At 41.5% G+C, this 21,752-nt stretch overlaps 2 protein-coding genes across 4 annotated transcripts; one reads left to right on the top strand and one right to left on the bottom strand.

Annotated features, from left to right (window-relative positions):
• Positions 1-3,818: 3,818 nt before the first annotated feature.
• On the bottom strand, positions 3,819-16,101 carry LOC110524276 (hydroxysteroid 11-beta-dehydrogenase 1-like protein). 2 transcript variants are annotated; one of them, XM_021603767.2, is made up of 6 exons: positions 15,839-16,101; positions 6,527-6,657; positions 5,608-5,811; positions 5,321-5,414; positions 4,737-4,902; positions 3,819-4,573 (listed from the first exon to the last, which is right to left on the bottom strand). In XM_021603767.2, the coding sequence occupies exons 1-6, from the start codon at positions 15,924-15,926 to the stop codon at positions 4,384-4,386; spliced, it is 873 nt and encodes a 290-aa protein (XP_021459442.2). In that variant the 5' UTR covers positions 15,927-16,101; the 3' UTR covers positions 3,819-4,383. The 2 variants fall into 2 exon arrangements, with proteins under 2 accessions (XP_021459442.2, XP_021459443.2); XM_021603768.2 differs by lacking the exon at positions 15,839-16,101 and adding an exon at positions 14,638-14,828.
• Positions 16,102-16,845: 744 nt separating this feature from the next.
• LOC110524277 (MICOS complex subunit MIC13) lies at positions 16,846-21,190 on the top strand. Of its 2 annotated transcripts, none has more exons than XM_021603769.2 (4): positions 16,846-17,033; positions 20,108-20,264; positions 20,383-20,434; positions 20,523-21,190. In XM_021603769.2, the coding sequence occupies exons 1-4, from the start codon at positions 17,005-17,007 to the stop codon at positions 20,618-20,620; spliced, it is 336 nt and encodes a 111-aa protein (XP_021459444.2). In that variant the 5' UTR covers positions 16,846-17,004; the 3' UTR covers positions 20,621-21,190. The 2 variants fall into 2 exon arrangements, with proteins under 2 accessions (XP_021459444.2, XP_036833922.1); XM_036978027.1 differs by lacking the exon at positions 16,846-17,033 and adding an exon at positions 19,719-19,857.
• Positions 21,191-21,752: the final 562 nt, after the last annotated feature.

Genomic DNA, 21,752 nt, shown 5'->3' with positions numbered 1-21,752 from the left:
CCTAGACCAAACACATGCTTCCTGAGGGGAAAGTACATTCTCACAGTATGAACTGACTGAACCAACACTGAAGGCAACATATAAAACCTATCAAATGTGTCTAAGGCTGACGCTGCAAGCAGAGACCACCCCCAGCCTACAACAGCTACAGTGCCTCACCATAAGCATATTAGACCCACGTGCAGAGGTTAGATATGTGGGAGAAAATAGGACCTCCACCAGAGATAGAGGAGATGCTTCGCTGTACATCAGCATTTTCTAGTGATTTACACATCATCATCCTCCCTTCCTTCCCCAACAGAGAGGAGATTCATGAGTCCTACTCTCACCAGTGGGCCACCCATTCTCCAGGCTATGGATGATAAATGCCACACACACACTTTTGCTTGCGCGCGCGCACACACACACACACACACACACACACACACACACACACACACACACACACACACACACACACACACACACACACACACACACACACACACACACACACACACACACACACACACACACACACACACACACACACACACACACACACACACACACTCTTCAGAGCATTGACTAAACATCCAAAGCCATTCTTCCCATGTTGCTCACAGGAGCTAGTGATGGTGACTGGATGAAGATTTGTGGACTGGTGTGCTTTGTGCTCAAACTCCCAGGGCCAGGCAATACCATAAATTGAGATCAGCAGCTGATGGTTGTGGTGCTCCACACTGTTTTAATGGATTATGATTATGATTATGGCATGACATTTCATCTCGACAGCCTGGTGGCACAAATCCCCAAATGCAAACACATGTTCTCTGACGTGTTGCTTTTAACTACAGAGTAGAAACATTTCCTTAATTATGTTTTCTGTCATTTGCCTTGCTGGGCCACACATTCTCCACAAATATCTCATTTCCATGACATTACAGCAGGGTACAAATCACGAGACAGCACAAATACCCTACATCAAATCAAGAATCAAATCACATTTTGTTGGTCTCGTACACATATTGTGGATGATAGTAATGCATGAAATTGGAATGTATTATGCAGTTCCTTGCCATGAGAAACATATTAGGTGAATAATAGGTTGCTTAAAGCGAGCGTGATGGTGGTGTCCATTGGCCATTATTTCATCAGATTACTACGGTGACTTGAAGGAAAATTCCACCCCAAAACTACATTTTGGTATTTGTTTCATTAATCCATTGTTGATATAGTTCCAAAATGTTTTGCATGTCAACAATAAAGTTGTCAAGATATATAACTGTCCAAATACCAAAATACAGCTGCTATGATGCAAAAAAAAGTACCCAAGGTACACAGTCAATAACAATGCCCTACTCTAGTCTCTAACAACACATCATGGTAGGATCCCGTCTGAGAACCTGGCTGGTTTGGGTGTGTCTTCAGTGCATGTCTCTTTGGTGTGTGTTTTAAGTTGAGTGTGTGCGTGTGCGTGTGCGCGTGTGCGCGTGTGCGTGTGTGCGTGTGTGTGTGTGTGTGTGTGTGTGTGTGTGTGTGTGTGTGTGTGTGTGTGTCCATGCGTGGGCTCCATGCTTGGTGGAGATGCTAGACGAGGGTGAGGGGATTTATTACCAAACATTAGGAGCACTAATCTGTTGCAGGTGTTACTGGCTGCTATCCCAGGCGGTGCCTGCTCTCTTCCCCAAGAGGCCCCAACATGTGTGTGTGTGATTCTGTTAAGTTCAACATTCTTTAGAAGGACCATGCTATCTTCTCACAATATCAAATGGAACCTCTGAGGATGACTTGATTTCTAAGTGGACCAATCTGTTTCAATACAATACTGATTTAAGATGTGATCGAACATGTCAAGACAGAGGTGGTCACTTCTAATCAATCAGCCAACTCAAAGGAATATCATAGACAGGTTGGACAGACTGGGTTCGAATCCTAGGGCTGCTGCACACCACAATACTGTGTTAGCTGAGCTGAGCTGACCTAAAGCCCAAGCATTAGCCCGAGGAGCTAACGCAACACTACAGGTCTCATGCAAGGTTACTTTGCATGCAAGCAAGGTTCACTGAACCACCTCCATTACACAGGGAAATAGTACATCATGATTATGTCATCTACCGGCCCCACCATGTTTCAACCTTCACTTCAACACCCCAAGGTTACATGGAGCTCCCTAGTCTCTTATAGGGATGGCGCCCGAGGTGCAGTATTTAAATACAGTGGACCACCAAGATGGATTACACTGAGCTGGTAAAAGGCCTGAAGGGCCGCTGGGCTGATGAACAATGACATCAGGACACAACAGGGACCTCCCCCTCCCGGCAGAATGCCACACAGCCTACTGTGACAAGCTGGGACATGGAGTGGTGGAGTAGTAGTGGGGTAGTAGTGGGGTAGTAGTGGGGTAGCAGTGGGGTAGTAGTTGGAAGGTGGGTGGGTGGTAGTTGTGGCGGGTGTCCGCTATGATTTACAATTAAAATATACTAAAGACGAAAAAAGTAAGTGAAACTACACCCTGGAGAACACTAGGCACATTGAGTACACTAGAGTCCAGCCCAATCATACATCTCTGGGAAAGCGAGCATTAAAATAAGGATTAAACAATACTGTACTACTGAAGTATGGATTTATGCACATTACAGTACACTACAGTACTTTTATTCCATTGAGGGTATATCATGGTAGGGGGATTTGGGGAAGGCCATACGAGCGGAGACATTACAGGTGCATCCGTGTCAAGACCAAGAGAGTAAAAAACAGCTTCTATTACCAGGCCAGTCATCACTAGCTGTCTACCATGTGACCATTCAGAGAGGCAGAGGCACACACACACACACACACTCTCTCTGTCTCTCTGTCTCTCTCTCTCTCTCTCTCTCTCTCTCTCTCTCTCTCTCTCTCTCTCTCTCACTCTAAGCCAACGCTGCTGTTCCATGTCGTACAGACATTAAACCACTGGACACTTCCCGTTTCACACAGAGTATATAAATACTCTATTACCGACATACAGTAGCTCACTCTAATAGATCTACTGCTGTACATATCATTCTTAGTATTTCTTGTGTAAATTCTTCCAGTGTATATATGTATTTTGGTTACTCTTACAGTGCTATTTGGGTTGTTAATTGGATTCATCCCGAAGTTCTTGATGTCTTGTTTTTGTAATTTTACATTTGAATTATTTGTTTACTTGTTTGACATTTTAATGCATTGTTAGGACCTAGTGACATAAGCATTTGCACCCACTATACCATCTGCTAAACCAAAAAACTTTGATTTGAGGTTAAAAAAAATCATGTCAGATTTACTATGAGCATGTTTGAATCTAAAATGCCTCATGTCTAGATTCTGCTTCATTTCTTAGCAGCCACTGCCCTCAAGTGGTTGACATGGGGATTGTTCATTGAGGTAATAGAAAAGGTATCCTGGTGGAACCAGTCTGATCATGCTGTGACTCATAGAAACAAAATGAGAGTGCAGCAGTCAGTATACTTGATCAGGCTATAAAAAGGTACTACACACTACCTGACATGAACCTCCCTCTCCCCTTATTGATTACCATTGTTGGGGAAGCTACTCTGAAAATATAGCTTACGAAGCTACCAATTACTTCACACTAGAAGAAGTTAAGGTACACTAAAGCTAAGCTTAAGAAAATCTAGTTTATTGAACTGAAGTTACTTTGAAAAAGTAGATCACTACATCCAAACTACTTTGGAGTCAGATGTTAAGAATTGATAATATAGCCTATTAAACACAAAAAGTGATAATTAGGCACACAAAAAGGGTTTCAAGTGAGAATTGGGCAGGTATGATGCTGAGAAAGAATTCTTGCCTAATTCACCCATATTGTATTTATTTTTGCAAAAACAGTAGTGTGTAGTTAGCAACATCGCTACATGGCAAAAACAGTAGTGTGTAGTTAGCAACATCGCTACATGGCAAAAACAGTAGTGTGTAGTTAGCAACATCGCTACATGGCAAAAAAGTAATTTACTACTAAAAACACTACCAAGATTTGATTTGACCAAGCTACTGCAAAATGTAATTAAAGAACTAGTTGAACTACATGTATGTAGTTCACGACTACCCAGTACTGTTGATTACATGTGGATATCATTCAAAAGCAATGAGAGAGGGGATGGACAAAGTTCAAATTGTGACATAAACATGCAGAAATGTACCACAGAAAAGCAACCAATTATACAAAGAAGAAGACCAACAAGTAACACAGTTTTACATGAAAATCTTCCAATATACCGTTCATACTGTTTATCATTTAAAGAACTGTGTTTAAATTATCAATGTCAGAGAAGTTGGCTGTAACAGCATTTTTTTAAATCAACAAAGAAGTGTAAACCAAATTGGGAAAAATGCAAAAGCGATATTATCGTAATGTATATTTCAAGCAAATGGTTCATATTTATACAAGTTACGTAAAGACATGTCCCTGAAGTAGGGGAACCAGTCTCTGATGAGACAGCAATAGTACCAGAACCAGGGATAGTAAGACTCTGTCTGTTGCGTGGCTCCAGAAGTGATGATGTGCAGAGCCGCCTCACTGGCCGGCCAGGCTTGGATGTTGGTGATGCCCCTGTAATACAAACAAATGTGACTATTTGAAATGTGTCCAAGGATACTTGTATTTGCATGTAACAACCATCAGGTCAATCATTAAATCATTGACTGTATTCCAGGCTTAAGTTTACATACTGTAATATTAAACTTGACTGAACTTGGAATCAAAAATAGCTCACCTGACTTTCTCCATAGCTGAGTCTGTATCGATCAGGCCCAGGATGCAGATGGTGATGGACACGTTGCTCCTCTGCATGGAAAGCTCATGCTGCAACGTCCCAAAGAAGCCGTTCAGGGCAAACTTGGTGGACGTGTAGGGAGCCACAAACGGACTGCTAATTTTTCCTGAAGGACCAAAACACTAGCCAATCATAGGTTCAGGGTCACTTAATGGTGCATTTCCATATAGGATTCACCCCAGTGTTTTACCCAAAAGCATCAGACTTTTCTGTTTCCATCTACGCGGGCCCGGCACCCGTGTCTCACTGGGTCATGTGGATCTGCTCTCACTTGGGGCCAAAGCCAGGCCACCGGTACTTTTCAGCTGGCATTTACATAGCAATGGCTAACTGTGGACATCAACACCTTCTCATAAAGCAAATGTTTAGATGATGCAGAGATTGTTGATTCTGCTCCTCACTCAGCCCTGGCTATGGAAACACAATTTCACTAACATAAGGGTGTATACACTAGTATAACACTGGTGTTACAGTCGAAAAGCAGCATTAGAACACTTTGTGTAGAGAGAAGAGCTCTCATTTACCTAACAAGGAGGTGACGACCACAATGGAGCCCTTACTCTGCTCAAGGGTAGGCAGAACTGTCTTTGCCATCTGCAGATAGCTGAGGAAATTCACCTGTGAAAAAGAAATTAAGCAGGAAGAAATAGTTAGTCCTGTGTGGCTCAATTGGTAAAGCATGGCGCATGCAACGCCAGGGTTGTGGGGTTGATTCAGTATGAAAACGTATGCACTCACCACTGTAAGGTGCTCTGGATAAGAGCATAGTGGTATATGTGATATAGCAGTACTTGTGATTAAGTTACCCCACCTGCATTAACCATCTAGTGTGTTCCACATCTCTATCCCACATGGCGAATGGGCTGGGTCCTATGTGGTTCAGCACCAGGTAGTCCAGTCCTCCCAGCTTGTCCACAGCAAACTTCACCACTCTCTCTGGGTCAGACGGATTGGCCATGTCTGCTGCTATGTATAGAGCTTTCTGGGCCCCCAACACCTGGCATTTCTCTGCTACCTGCAATACAAGTGAGCGTTTGCATAAGGGTAACATAATCATGAAAAACATTAAGTAATCATGTTTTATTAACGTACTGTATGTACAGGATACACATGGTATACCGTCCAATGAAATAATAAAAGATAAGAATACAAACAAAGTAAATGGATCAGTAGAATAGAATAAATAGTTTAGCAGAAGTATAATATAGGAAGTCAACATTTATAGTCCAATATTTACACGTATCAGGGAAGGGGGGAATTGGGGGCAAGTGTTTAAATAGTGTAGCATTAGCAATAGTAAATAAGAGTCTGGTAGCAGCAGTTGTGATGTGTGTATAGCATGAACGTGTATGATAGTGTGTGTATGTCTGTGTGGATGTGTGCGTGAATGAGTGCATGGGTGCTAAGGAGTGGAGAGTCAGTGCAGGTGGTCAGTCCAGTTCAAGTGTTCAGCCTCCTGATGGCTTGTAGATACAAACTGTCTCTGAGCCTGGTGGTAACAGACCTCATGCTCCTATACGGTCTACCCAACGGTAACAGAGTGAACAGCTTGTGGCTGAGGTGTGTGGGGTCCATGATGAGGATGCAAGACTTCCTCAGGCACCTTTTCGAGTATATGTACTGGGCCGTCTTCACCACCCACTGGAGGGCATTGTCATAGAGTTAAGTGGGAGAACTAATGGCTAGAGACACAGACATTGACGAAAACACCTAATTGAAGTGTTACTGACCTGCTGTAGAACCTTTTCCCTCCTGGCTGTAATAACCACCTGGGCACCAAAGCCGGCGAGGTGATATGCCATTTGTTCACCTATTCCCGTACTGGCACCAGTCACCAGGACCCGGGCACCATTTAACGACTCTGAAAACCAGCCATTTTGAAAGTCATTACAGTAGTCATTACTTCTTACATTATAGTTTGTCTAAATGCAATTCAAAAGGGAAAAGACAAGGGGAAAGAATGGGGACTGTTTAATGTCGACGTAAGGCCGTTCAAGAAAACGTGCAACTGATGTGGTGTAAAGTATGTGCTGAATCCTAGACCTGATGGACACTTTTCTGGCATCCAACTATCATGCTGATATGGATCTTCATGTCTGTCTAGGACTTAGTGTGTAACAATGAACAATGTGGAATCTTTGCAGGCACGTGCACAGATAGGCCTCAACCTGTGCCCAGCACATGCCCCTTTGCCCTCCCACTTGCCAAGTGCCGTTTTGGTTGGTGGTATAATATATACAGTGCATTCGGAAAGAATTCCGACCCTTCACTTTTCCAACTTTTGTTACGTTACAGCCTTATTCTAAAGTGGATTAAATAGATTTTTTGTTCCAAAAATTATAAAAAAACATGAAATATTACATTTACATTATTTACATAAGTATTCAGACCCTTTACTCAGTACTTTGTTGAAGCACCTTTGGCAGCGATTACAGCCTCAAGTCCTCTTGGGGTATGATGCTACAAGCTTGGCACACCTGTATTTGGGGAGTTTCTCCCATTATTCTCTGCAGATCCTATCAATCTCTGTCAGGTTGGATAGGGAGCACCGCTGCACAGCTATTTTTCAAATCAAATACCATTTTATTGGTCACAAACATGCGTTTAGCAGATGTTATTGCGGGTGTGGCGCAATCCTTGTGTTTCTACTGTAGCTCAAACAGTGCAGTAATATCTAACAAGTAATATCTAACAACTTCACAACAATACACACAATACACACAAATATAAGTAAAATAATTGAATTATGAACAAATAAATATTTGGACGAGCAATGTCAGAGCGGCATAGACTAAGATACAATAGAATAGAATACAGTATATACAGTGGGGCAAAAAAGTATTTAGTCAGCCACCAATTGTTCAAGTTCTCCCACTTAAAAAGATGAGAGGCCTGTAATTTTCATCATAGGTACATGTCAACTATGACAGACAAAATGAGAAAAAAAAATCCAGAAAATCACATTGTAGGGTTTTTAATAAATTTATTTGCAAATTATGGTGGAAAATAAGCATAGAATTAGTTTAGCTCATCTGGTAGGCTCGTGGGCAGCTCTCGGCTGTGCTTCACTTTGTAGTCTGTAATGTTTTGCAACCCCTGCCACATCCGACGAGCATCAGAACCGGTTTAGTATGATTCGATCCTGGTCCTTTATTGACGCTTTGCCTGTTTGATGGTTCGTCGGAGGGTATAGCGGGATGTCTTATAAGCTTCCGGGTTAGAATTCTGCTACTTGAAAGCGGCAGCTCTAGCCTTTAGCTTTAGTTGCCTGTGATCCATGGCTTCTGGTTGGGGTATGTATGTACGATCACCGTGGGGATGATGTCATCGATGCAGTTATTGATGAAGCCAATGACTGATGTGGTGTACTGCTCAATTCCATCGGAGGAATCCCGGAACATATTCCAGTCAGTGCTAGTCTGTGCTTCCCTTCGCTTGTGGAATTCAGTGCACAACAGCATTGTCATTTCATGTCACAACTTGTGGACTTGTTTAAGTGTTGCCAATGTTACTTTGCTACCTGCCAACTTTACAGTTTTTACTTTTTAATTACTGTTTTATATTTAAATGTTTTCCCTTCGACGCTTTATCTGGGCATGGCTCTTCAGGACCTCCACCAGCCAAGGCTAAGTAGTAACATTAACGTTGTGCAGTCGCTGTACTCATAATATACAGGAGAACGATCACCTTATGGTGAGGATAGCCATGCTGCAAGCCCAGCTTCAGGCGCATTCGTTAGGCAAGGGTAATTTACAGTGAGCGAAAAAGGTATTTGATCCCCTGCGGATATTGTATGTTTGCCCACTGACAAAGAAATCATCATTCTATAATTTGAATGGTAGGGTTATTTGAAGAGGTGAGAGACAGAATAACAACAACAAAAAATCCAGAAAAACGCATGTCAAAAATGTTATAAATTGATTTGCATTTTAATGAAGGGAAAACATGCAATGAAACATGACTTAGTACTTGCTGGCAAAACCCTTGTTGGCAATCACAGAGGTCAGACGTTTCTTGTAGTTGGCCACCAGGTCTGCACACATCTCAGGAGGGATTTTGTCTCACTCCTCTTTGCAGCTCTTCTCCAAGTCATTAAGGTTTCTAGGCTGATGTTTGGCAACTCGAACCTTCAGCTCCCTCCACAGATTTTCTATGGGATTAAGGTCTGGAGTCTGGCTAGGCCACTCCAGGACCTTAATGTGCTTCTTCTTGAGCCACTCCTTTGTTGCCTTGGCTGTGTTTTATTTATTTATTTCACATTTATTTAACCAGGTAGGCTAGTTGAGAACATGTTCTCATTTACAACTGCGACTTGGCCAAGATAAAGCATAGCAGTGTGAACAGACAACACAGAGTTAAACATGGAGTAAACAATTAACAAGTCAATAACACAGTAGAAAAAAAGAGAGTCTATATACATTGTGTGCAAAAGGCATGAGGAGGTAGGCGAATAATTACAATTTTGCAGATTAACACTGGAGTGATAAATGATCAGATGGTCATGTACAGGTAGAGATACTGGTGTGCAAAAGAGCAGAAAAGTAAATAAATATAAACAGTATGGGGATGAGGTAGGTAAAATTGGGTGGGCTATTTACCGATGGACTATGTACAGCTGCAGAGATCGGTTAGCTGCTCAGATAGCAGATGTTTAAAGTTGGTGAGGGAGATAAAAGTCTCCAATTTCAGCGATTTTTGCAATTCATTCCAGTCACAGGCAGCAGAGAACTGGAATGAAAGGAGGCCAAATGAGGTGTTGGCTTTAGGGATGATCAGTGAGATACACCTGCTGGAGCGCGTGCTACGAGTGGGTGTTGCCATCATGACCTGGTGAACTGAGATAAGGTGGAGCTTTACCTAGCATGGACTTGTAGATGACCTGGAGCCAGTGGGTCTGGCGACGAATATGTAACGAGGGCCAGCCGACTAGAGCATACAGGTCGCAGTGGTGGGTGGTATAAGGTGCTTTAGTAACAAAACGGATGGCACTGTGATAAACTGCATCCAGTTTGCTGAGTAGAGTATTGGAAGCTATTTTGTAGATGACATCGCCGAAGTCGAGGATCGGTAGGATAGTCAGTTTTACTAGGGTAAGTTTGGCGGCGTGAGTGAAGGAGGCTTTGTTGCGGAATAGAAAGCCGACTCTAGATTTGATTTTAGATTGGAGATGTTTGATATGAGTTTGGAAGGAGAGTTTACAGTCTAGCCAGACACCTAGATACTTATAGATGTCCACATATTCTAGGTCGGAACCATCCAGGGTGGTGATGCTAGTCGGGCGTGCGGGTGCAGGCAGCGAACGGTTGAAAAGCATGCATTTGGTTTTACTAGCGTTTAAGAGCAGTTGGAGGCCACGGAAGGAGTGTTGTATGGCGTTGAAGCTCGTTTGGAGGTTAGATAGCACAGTGCCCAAGGAAGGGCCAGAAGTATACAGAATGGTGTTGTCTGCGTAGAGGTGGATCAGGGAATCGCCCGCAGCAAGTGTGTGTTTTGGGTCATTGTCATGCTGGAATACCCATCCACGACCCATTTTCAATGCCTGGCTGAGGGAAGGAGGTTCTCACCCAAGATTTGAAGGTACATGGCCCCGTCCATCGTCCCTTTGATGCGGTGAAGTTGTCCTGTCCCCTTAGCAGAAAAACACCCCCAAAGCATAATGTTTCCACCTCCATGTTTGACAGTGGGGATGGTGTTCTTGGGGTCATAGGCAGCAGTCCTCCTCCTCCAAACACGGCGAGTTGATGCCAAAGAGCTCCATTTTGGTCTCATCTGACCACAACACTTTCACCCAGTTGTCCTCTGAATCAGTCAGATGTTCATTGGCAAACTTCAGATGGGCATGTATACAGTGCCTTGCGAAAGTATTCGGCCCCCTTGAACTTTGCGACCTTTTGCCACATTTCAGGCTTCAAACATAAAGATATAAAACTGTATTTTTTTGTGAAGAATCAACAACAAGTGGGACACAATCATGAAGTGGAACGACATTTATTGGATATTTCAAACTTTTTTAACAATTCAAAAACTGAAAAATTGGGCGTGCAAAATTATTCAGCCCCTTTACTTTCAGTGCAGCAAACTCTCTCCAGAAGTTCAGTGAGGATCTCTGAATGATCCAATGTTGACCTAAATGACTAATGATGATAAATACAATCCACCTGTGTGTAATCAAGGTGTTGTCACCTTCTCACCAAGCTGCTTGACAATGGTCTTGTAGCCCATTCCAGCCTTGTGTAGGTCTACAATCTTGTCACTGACATCCTTGGAGAGCTCTTTGGTCTTGGCCATGGTGGAGAGTTTGGAATCTGATTGATTGCTTCTGTGGACAAGTTTCTTTTATACAGGTAACAAACTGAGATTAGGAGCACTCCCTTTAAGAGTGTGCTCCTAATCTCAGCTCGTTATCTGTATAAAAGACACCTGGGAGCCAGTGGGTCTGGCGACGAATATGTAACGAGGGCCAGCCGACTAGAGCATACAGGTCGCAGTGGTGGGTGGTATAAGGTGCTTTAGTAACAAAACGGATGGCACTGTGATAAACTGCATCCAGTTTGCTGAGTAGAGTATTGGAAGCTATTTTGTAGATGACATCACCGAAGTCGAGGATCGGTAGGATAGTCAGTTTTACTAGGGCAAGTTTGGCGGCGTGAGTGAAGGAGGCTTTGTTGCGGAATAGAAAGCCGACTCTAGATTTGATTTTAGATTGGAGATGTTTGATATGAGTCTGGAAGGAGAGTTTACAGTCTAGCCAGACACCTAGGTACTTATAGATGTCCACATATTTGTCACTGACATCCTTGGAGAGCTCTTTGGTCTTGGCCATGGTGGAGAGTTTGGAATCTGATTGATTGCTTCTGTGGACAAGTTTATTTTATACAGGTAACAAACTGAGATTAGGAGCACTCCCTTTAAGAGTGTGCTCCTAATCTCAGCTCGTTATCTGTATAAAAGACACCTGGGAGCCAGAAATCTTTCTGATTGAGAGGGGGTCAAATACTTATTTCCCTCATTAAAATGCAAATCAATTTATAACATTTATGATGTTTTTGTTGTTATTCTGTCTCTCACTGTTCAAATAAACCTACCATTACAATTATAGACTGATAATTTCTTTGTCAGTGGGCAAAAGTACAAAATCAGCAGGGGATACCTTTTTCCCTCACTGTAAGTGTAGGAAAGGATGAAACAGCATCTTTGCCACCAACAAGTACAGATTAGAGGTCGACCGATTAATCAGTTTTTTTTTTACACCTTCATTTTAATATTTAATTAACTATGCAAGTCAGTTAAAAACACATTCTTATTTTCAATGACGGCCTAGAAACAGTGGGTTAATTGTTCAGGGGCAGAACAACAGATTTTTACCTTGTCAGCTCAGGGATTCAATCTTGCAACCTTACGGTTAACTAGTCCAACGCTTTAACCATCTGCTTCACGAGGAGCTCACCTTTCTTAAAATCAATACACAGAAGTATGTATTTTTAAACCTGCATATTTAGCTAAAATAAATCCAGGTTAGCAGGCAATATTAACAAGCTGAAATGGTGTCACTTCTCTTGCGTTCATTGCACGCAGAGTCAGGGTATATGCAACAGTTTGGGCCGCCTGGCTCATTGCGAACTAATTTGCCAGAATTTTATGACATAACATTCATGTTATAAAGTAATTGTTTATGACCTTTTTTCAGTTTGAGCACTTTCCCCCTGAAAGGAATGTGCACGACCCTGGATCTACATGAGTAGAAACAGTGGGAACATTCATTATGGGCCACAGAGAATTAGTACTTTAAACATGTATGAATCAAGTTGATTGTTAGATTGTAGTTTGCTGCTTTCTGGTTATGAAACAAACCCAAGGCTAATTTGTGGTGAGAAACAATTTTACTGCTCATGAAAAGGAAAAGGACGTCACGCTGCTTGCTTGGCGCTGATGTTTCACAACATCCAGAGAGGAAGAAGAGAGAGGCCCATCCTTCCAGCAGATGGTGTTTTTCCGCCCACCAAGAAAGGAGTTTTTGTATGGAGGTCAATGAGAGTGTCGAACTTGGTCAACAACAAAAAATGTATTGCTTATTTGCTACTTGAGGTTTATTTAATTGAATAGAAGTTTCATAATGCATCGGTTGTTACGAGTGTACTATTATAAGTAGGACACGTGCCATCCCCGCAACTTTGAGAAAAAAACACTTTATGTTGGAGTTGTCTCAAAATGGCTATACATATTCACGGCATGACGCTAGTGGCATAGTATCTCTCCATTGAATACAGGCGGTTGATGTCAACAACCCTAATCGAAAATTCAAAAAATTATAATAATGAGATGTCTCCATCAATCTAAAGAAAGGAGAAGCGGGAGCTAGAGAGCCCACCGTGCTGCTTTGTGGACAACTCCCATTGTTAGGACGAAGTGACAAGTATCTTGTCACTATATCCATAATCTTTGACTATAGTGATAGCCTACTCTAGCCTGATGATCCACTACTACGGGTTCCACCCTAATCCAGTTATGAGTGGAACGGCGTAGTAGGCTGTAGTTCTGTATCATTCCAATTTCACACGGTTGCCTCTTCTGAATCATTTTCAGGCATATGGTCACTAAATTTCTGTATGTGTAATTTATTGTACTCTATTGCACTCAATAAAGCTGAAAGTTGCATTGGAAAAGTGTTTGGGAATTAATTCACATAAGGTTGGTTATCAATGACTGCATGCATTACTCATCACTTATAACCTGTCTTGACAGGGAAGATAACCAAAACTGTTCAACCTGGTTTCACATTCTTTACATGACACCAGTATTGGTTTGGATTTAAACATGTAAGTAATGTGCAGTAGCGGTGCGTGGGTAAAATCACTGCGGAAGCCAAGCCAATTAAAACCTATTCAGAAGGGGTGTGAATACCCATGTACTTTTACCACATTTTGTTACGTTACAGCCTTATTCTAAAATAGATTAAATAATGTGCAGCGACGCTCCCCATTCAACCTGAATGAACTTGAGAGGATCTGCAAAGAATGGAAGAAACTCCCCAAATACAAGGTGTGCCAAGCTTGGAGCGTCATACCCAAGAAGACTTGAGGATGTAATCGGTGCCAAAGGTGCATCAACAAAGTACTGAGTAAAGGGTCTAAATAATTATGTAAATGTGATATTTCCGTTTATTTTATACATTTGCAAACTTCTAAAAATCTGTTTTTGCTTTGTCATTATGGGTTATTGTGTGTAGATTGATGAGGGAAAACAATTTAATCAATTTTAGAATAAGGCAGCAACGTAACAAAATGTGGAAAAAGTATAGGGATATAAATACTTTTCGAATGCACTGTATGTGTTGTCATACATGTGTTGTTTGCTCTAAAAGCTTCATTTATACGCCTTTCGACCGTGATATATAGGACTTAAGACGGAGACAGTAAGAAGACACAGTGGCAGAATAAATTCAACCCCACATTTGTTTTTTTCACAAAACCGGATAACAACCTCTGTCCAGTCCAGAAAGCAATTTGCATGTAAAGTAACAGACAGTTACATGACCCACAGCATGGTCGAGCAAGTTCATGTTTGCGACATTTTCAGACCACTCTATTGATTTAGAACCACAGAGAGTTACCGCAAGTCACGCTACCGCAAGGCGCTGCCTCCACTATTCCAGCATCATTTCAACATCATCAAATTACCCCAGCTTAGTATAGTACAGTGACAACTAAAATATACCAAAAACGATTTAGTCCAATCAACGTAAGCTAAATATGACGTGGCTGTCCATGGTTCTGATTTCTCTGTGTGTTTGTGTGCGTGTGTGTGTGCGCGTTCGTGCAAGTAGAAAAACATGTTGACTCACCCTACTTGTAGAGAAAAGCCAATGCCATCCTCCTCTCTTTCATGTTGACGAAACGGTCTATCACTTTGTCATGCAGTACACTCTTATTGTTTTGTTGTCCTAGGCTACCTGACTAAAATGATTGCCAGGTAGCCACTCTGATGAGTCACTCTGATGATTTCCCCTGTGCAATACATTCACCCTCTTGTGAGTTGAAGGACAATTGGGAAAGGGGGGGTGGGGGGCCTGGGGGGCCTGGCTTCCCTTGGCACCCATGAATACACACCACTGGTAATGAGGGGAATTTCCAATGTACTTATAAAAAGGCGTCTCGCAAATGATATGCAATTTAATCAAAACTTTGCAGCAAGGCATTTCAAAACCAAAGTCATAGTACCTCAAATGTATTAGATTCACTTTGAAACAGTGGTACTTCATGAACTGGATCATCATTCAATCTAATTTGATCATGTGAGGATATCATATGATCTAATAACAGAAGGTCCTCTTATAAGTTCACTATCACAAGAGACTCACCATCAGGCAATTGATAAACAATTAGACACACAATCAAGGGCTATCACAGTAACTTTTTTACAAACCAAAGTGTGATTTCATTCAGTTTTGACAAATACAATACTGTACTTGTGGTGATGTGTGGCTTACACACGTTAGATGTTATTACCATTTGAACCTTTCCCTGTTCGAGGTCTAGCCCCGAACCCAACTATATCAGTTTGATTGTTTAGTTTTGTTGCCAATTAACACTTCTCTAGTAGCCTTCATCTACCATAATGTTTTGGGATTTGTTTTCTATAATTAATGTGCTGGTATTTTTTTGTCTCAAACACACAAGCCTGGTTCTTTCTGTACTCATCTGACAAATTAATAAAACAGTATACTGCCTTTATGTGCAATTTTTGTCAAACTGAATTATTATGAGTATTTGAGGTTTCATAAATCAATAGCATATCATGTGTCTGTAATGTGTGACAACTGTCTGAAGTGCGACAACTACCCTCTGAGGTTATACTGGTTCAAGGGCTGTCATTTTAATGTTGTATTTAATTGAACCTTTATTTAACTAGGCAAGTCAGTTAAGAACAAATTCTTATTTTACAATGACGGCCTACCTACAAATTATGTGATCATAAAATAGCCTGTAGCCAACAAAAGGTTGCACAGACCAGTCAAGGATTGTGAAGCTAAGTACACATCTTACCTGGGTCAAAAGTGGGTCCACTCCATTGGAAAGCAACAAAAGCTGCACCTATAACACCAACTATTAAGAGTTTAGTAAAAACCTTCATCTTGCGACTGCTATAACCAACTCAATGGTTTCATGCAACTACTATTTATTGTGAGCCAAACAACTTAACAATACGTTTTTTAAAATCCCCTCGTTAGATATTTAGATTTATACTTTCAGGCTTCTCTGCACTTCAGAAACTTCACAGGACAAGCAATAACAATTCATAGACACATTTTTGTTGGTGAAAAAACGTCCTTTATAAGAGGCTTATCTCATTTAACTTGAAGCAGGCGGAGTCTTTTGTACTTGAGACAGCCTACCATTGTGCCCCAAATCCAAGTGTCATAAAACTGATCCCCATACTGTATCCTTTTTTTTAGGGCAAGGTATTATTATTGGATTTGGATTCATGCAGCCTGCGAAATGATAAGCGAAATCAAGTAGGTTTCACCAATGACACAATCTGTCATTTCCACCATAAAGTGCAATAAAATTATAACATTATGATGATTATTGTTTAATATCAATCAATAAAATGTATTTATAAAGCCCTTTTTACATCAGCAGATGTATACAGAAACCCAGCCTAAAAACCCAAACAGCAAGATATGCAAATGCACCTATTGTTATCACTTTCATTATCACTGTCATAAATATGTTTCTGATTTTTATTGTGCCTGGATTCTTTTTATAATTTTTATGCATGCACTATGCATTTGTTTTCTTGTGTTCTGAAATGGACAAAACAAAACAAACAAAAAAATTCCTCATCCCCCCCCTCATGATCAGCAGCAGCCGGTCCGCAGCAGCATCAAATAGCATCAAACTTATTCAATCCATTATTCGTTTATTGTACCCAGTCAAAATCCAGAAAAAAATATTTTATTTGTAGGATAAATATAAATCGCTTTGGAAAATGACAGTCTCTAAATATATTTATTTGGATGTCTTTCATATCTTTGCGAATCAGCTACTCTCGCAATGTAAAAAAAAAAAAAGAAAAAAAACTTTATTGACTCACAGCGTTTGCCCTTCAATGTAGCCGGTTACTATTCGTGGTCGAGCTCATTTATTTCATGCTTGCTGTCTAAATAAACGTTCATTTAAAAAAAATACATTGATTTACCCGTGACACTATGGCTGGCAAGATTTTACCTGTTCTAAAGTAAGTTTTCCATTTCATACTCACGATAAACATTAGTATAGCTAACGTTAGCTAGCAAGTAATATGGCAAGCTTGAAGCAGGTTGAAATTTAGCTAGCTACAGATTTGCCTTGAACTTGGCTAGCTAGTTGTTGGCTAGCTAGTTATAGTTACTCTGTTGTCGTGAACTAGCTAGCGAAACAACACACAACCTACTAACGGCGACTAACCCCATTCCGTACAAATTTGTCCAAACGAGCTGCAATGAAAACTAATGGGACTGAGTTGACGTCAAAATCTAGGGTGTGAACCACGTTTCTTGTCAAGCGTTGATTGACATGGTAATGGATCAATAGTATTGGAGAATAGTTGAAAAACTGACCCCTACGGCGCTGCACGTTAAATTGTGACCTTCCATGACGTAACGTACAGCACGCGTAAAGCAACTAATTCTGTCTTACAGCCTCTCTCCACCAGGTGTAGCGCTTCTCTCACCGTTTAAAAATAAGAAAGGGACAGGGTAAGGGGGATAATTTACCTAGTCATTTTTTGCGTCATCACTGCAAGCCATTATGACTCTCAAAAGCTGCTGTTTACTTCTGAAGATAACTTTAGCGCTGCCCTAAAAACCAGATTCAAATTCGACACAAACCTTCAATAGGTATGGAATGACACATTATATGAACTCTTTACAGTGTTTTATTTACCTTTTAAGAGGTGATAAGTTGGACAGATCAGGTGAAAAAAGCTGTTTCCACACACAACATATCGTGGTCGAGCTCATTTAATGGACCCTTTCACTATCACGCAATAGGTTTTGCTTCCCCACCTGCCATTTAAAAAAAAGACCAAGCGCATTGCCTGCTTGAATCATGCAGAGATGGGCCTCATGAAGGTCTCGTCATTGATTTTTGTTGAAAAGGGGAGAAATTGTGCTTTACAATATAATTGATATTACAGTTGATCTGGAGGTATTACTTTTTTGGGGTGCTAAAATAAGGTCAATTGTACGGACCAGCACGATCTACAAAAGTGAGTTAGTTACCGTTAGGTAGGGATAGGGGATCGATAATAAACAGTAACAGCAGCATATGTGATGAGTCAAAAGAGATTAGTACAAAAAGGGTCAATGCAGATATTCCGGGTAACTACTTGAAAATGTCAGTGAAGACACATGCCAACTGGTCAGCGCATGCTCTGAGTATCCGTCTTGGTAATCCGTCTGGCCATTAACCTGTTTAAAGGTCTTGCTCACACCTGCTATGGCTAGCGTGATCACACAGTCGTCTGGAACAGCTAGTGCTCTCATGCATAGTTCAGTGTTGCTAGCCTCGAAGTGTGCATATAATGTATTTAGCTGGACAGCTCGTGGCTGGGTTCCCCTTTGTAATCCGTGATAGTTTGCAAGACCTGTCACGTCTGACGAGCATCAGTCTAGTAGGATTCTATCTTGGTCCTGTACTGACACTCTGATGGTTTGATGGTTCGTCAGAGGGCGTAGCGGGATTTGAAAGCGGCAGTTCAAGCTTTTGGCTTAGTACGAATGTTGCCTGTAATCCATGGCTTCTGGTTGGGATATGTTCCAACAGTGACCGTACGTACAATGTTGTTGATGTACTTACTAATGAAGCCGGTTACTGATGTGGTAAACTCCTCAATGCCATCGGATAAATCCTGGAACATATTCCAGTCTGTGCTAGAGAAACAATCCTGTAGTTTAGCGTCCACTTCATTGGACCACTTCCGTATTGAGAGCGCCACTGGTACTTCCTTTTTGAGTATTTGCTTGTAAGCAGGAATAAAGAGGATAAAGTTATTGTCAGATTTGCCAAATGGAGGGCGAGGGGGAGCTTTGTATGCCTTCTCCCTACAATTCTCAGCCAATTCTCAGGGGGTGATGCGCATGCTTCAATGGGTCAGAAGTCAGTGTGTTGCGATACTGGATGGCCAGATAGCTAGCAACAATTACAAGAAACTGCCATGTGGGGAATCGTAAGTGGCTTGTTTCAGCTAGTTTCATCTTGTTCTTGATACCATGTCTTGTTTTGAGATGTTGACTGATTTCATGGCGATGCAAAAAATTTGCTAGCTAGCTAACCAACAACTGTAACAATGTATTTGAGACAACAAGTGCTCATTGTGCAAATGTATTTGTTTTCAATAAACATATAGTTTACATGTTGTCAACAATCTAAGCCGACCGCATCTGTTTTGCCCCATAGTTGTGTACGCATCGCTTTTATTGCTAAACAACCAACCCCTCCATCTGACGAAACTACACTTCGAGAGTTATTCTTACATACAGATGTTCGGAGCATGCTAGACAGCTAATTAGCACAGGTGGTACCCTCTTGTCTTCGGTCTGTTTTCCATAAACAAGCCCTAACATGGAGATACAGTGCACTCGGAAAGTATTCAGACCCCTTTCCTTTTTCCATATTGTGTTACATTACAGCCTTATTCTAAAATTGATGAAATTATTTTTTCCCCAATCAATCTAGAAAAAATACCACAATGACAAAGTCAAAACAATAATTTTTTGACATTTTTGTACATTTATAAAAAATAAAAATGATCCCTATTCAGATCCTTTGCTATGCGACTCGAAATTGAGCTCCGGTGCATCCTGTCTCCATTGATCATCCTTGAGATGGTTCTACATCTTGATTGGGGTCCACCTGTGGTAAATTCAATTGATTGTACATGATTTGGAAGGGCACACACCTGTCTATATAAGGTCCCACAGTTGACAGTGCGTGTCAGGAACCACCAAGACTCTTCCTAGCGCTGGCTGCCCAGACAAACTAAACTGAGCAATGGGGGGAGAAGGGCCTTGGTCAGGGAGGTGACCAAGAACCCGATGGTCACTGACAACAACACTAACTGCAGCTTGTTTGCTAGCTAGCTCAATAAGCTACACCCGATTGACAGCCAGATAAACCTAACGTTAATGCATCATGATAACTTATTCTCCATGATGTTGCTATGAATTGACTATGTGCATATGGGTAGTCAGGTGTAGCTTAACACTGTATTTCTGTCATCTAAAACCTTCTTACCATCCACAAAGTTGTCCCTATCTTTTTCTCTTACAGGTTGGCGACTAAGGTGACCATTGCAGGAGGTGCTTTGTATGTTGCCTATGATTCTGGACTATTAGGGGGAAGGGAGCAGGGCTCCGAGGTCCTAGGAAAAGCTAAAGCTGCCATTCCCCCTGCAGTGGATGAGTGGGTGAAGTACTTTGGCTTTGAGGTAAATATGCCATTATTGTACTGATTTAGCTGGTTCTGACCGACAGAACAATGCGCTATGGCGTATGAGGTAAGTGAGAATATGTGAGGGAGGTAAAATGTACACTTGTTTCTTTTAGCTTCCAGCTTTCCCTAAAATCGGATTTGCCCCTGTTGAAGCGTGGAACTCGGGTAAGAAATGGTTGACCGCTAATTCATAAAGGACTTCCAAGTCTAAAATTGAGCTATTTTAAAGAGCTTTTGTCTTATTGCGTTCCAGGGGTGCACTCTTCCATATCTGCTCTCTCATCGGGCCCTACAGCAGTGGGTGACTACACCAACCAAGGCTTGCAGTACCTGAAAGACCTCGCCAAATGAGTGACATCATGCAACTAGCAGACATTTAAGAACCAAATCCTCTGGAGTAACGCGACTGGTGCAAATACATACAGCCCTCCTGTAAAAGTCACTTGCTTGCTTTGAATGCAAAAAAATGCAGTGGTACAGTAACATTTGCAGAATTAGGTTTAGGACAATTATACTTTTTTTGTTTAGTTTAGTTGCTGATAATGCCAGGACTCAATATTTGCATTTTGTTGTGTTGACAGCAATTTGTCAACACAAGCAGATAACAATCTTCTTTTACCCTACTTTTTGAGTCAAATTATGACAGAACTTGGGTACCACAGAAAGACCTGCACCCAAGAGAGAAATCTAAGTATATCCTGATGGACATGTTTAGTGCTATCATGTCTTGTGTGTGTACACATTGTTAATTTTGCGATTTTTATTTAAGACCGATTATATATTGTTCTGGCTTTGACCCAATTCCCAACCTATCCCATCATGATCCAACATATTTTATACAGAAAGAATGTCTTGTGTGTGTATATAGATATTTAACCATTTTCTGAGTCTATAATAAACCTAAACATGTCAGTTGTGAGACATTTGGTGTGATGCGTTGTCTGTTGAACTGAATATGTTTAGGTTAGGGTTCTCCAACCCTGTTCCTGGATCCCTGTCCTGGAACGCTACCCCAGTTGTACCTAACCTGATGCAGCTGGTCAACCAGATAATTATTAGAATCAGGTGCTCTATATTAGAGTTGGCGTTAAAACCTACAGGACAGTAGCTCTCCAAGAACAGGGTTTTAGGTTTTAGGTATACTGTAAGACAGAGTTTCCAAATTCCGGTCCTGGAGTACCCCCCAACATGCACACATTTTTGTTGTAACCCCGGATAAAAACACCTGATTCAAATTGTCAAGGGCTTGGTGATTAGTTGACAAGTAGAATCAGGTGTGCTTGTCTGGGGCCACAACTAAAATATGTATCCCTCGATCTGGGGCTGCACGCAAGATCTCACCACGTGGGGTGAAAATGATCACAAGAACGGTGAGCAAAAATCCCAGAACCACACGGGGGGACCTAGTGAATGACCTGCAGAGCTGGGACCAAAGTAACAAAGCCTACCATCAGTAACACACTACGCCGCCAGGGACTTAAAT

This window comes from Oncorhynchus mykiss, chromosome 5 (assembly GCF_013265735.2).
Source record: "Oncorhynchus mykiss isolate Arlee chromosome 5, USDA_OmykA_1.1, whole genome shotgun sequence".
In the NCBI taxonomy this organism is placed as follows: domain Eukaryota; kingdom Metazoa; phylum Chordata; class Actinopteri; order Salmoniformes; family Salmonidae; genus Oncorhynchus; species Oncorhynchus mykiss.
This window is presented reverse-complemented; position numbering and strand designations above follow the sequence as displayed.

Excerpts from the sequence above, each read along its gene's own strand:
- LOC110524277 (XM_021603769.2), top strand. The coding sequence starts at position 17,005 with ATGGCTGGCAAGATTTTACCTGTTCTAAA. Across the intron at positions 17,034-20,107 it reads AAGATTTTACCTGTTCTAAA|GTTGGCGACTAAGGTGACCA; the intron begins GTAAGTTTTCCA and ends TTTCTCTTACAG. Across the intron at positions 20,435-20,522 it reads TGTTGAAGCGTGGAACTCGG|GGGTGCACTCTTCCATATCT; the intron begins GTAAGAAATGGT and ends ATTGCGTTCCAG.
- LOC110524276 (XM_021603767.2), bottom strand. The coding sequence starts at position 15,926 with ATGAAGGTTTTTACTAAACTCTTAATAGTTGGTGTTATAGGTGCAGCT. Across the intron at positions 6,658-15,838 it reads TGGACCCACTTTTGACCCAG|AGTCGTTAAATGGTGCCCGG; the intron begins GTAAGATGTGTA and ends GCTGGTTTTCAG. Across the intron at positions 5,415-5,607 it reads ACACTAGATGGTTAATGCAG|GTGAATTTCCTCAGCTATCT; the intron begins GTGGGGTAACTT and ends TCTTTTTCACAG.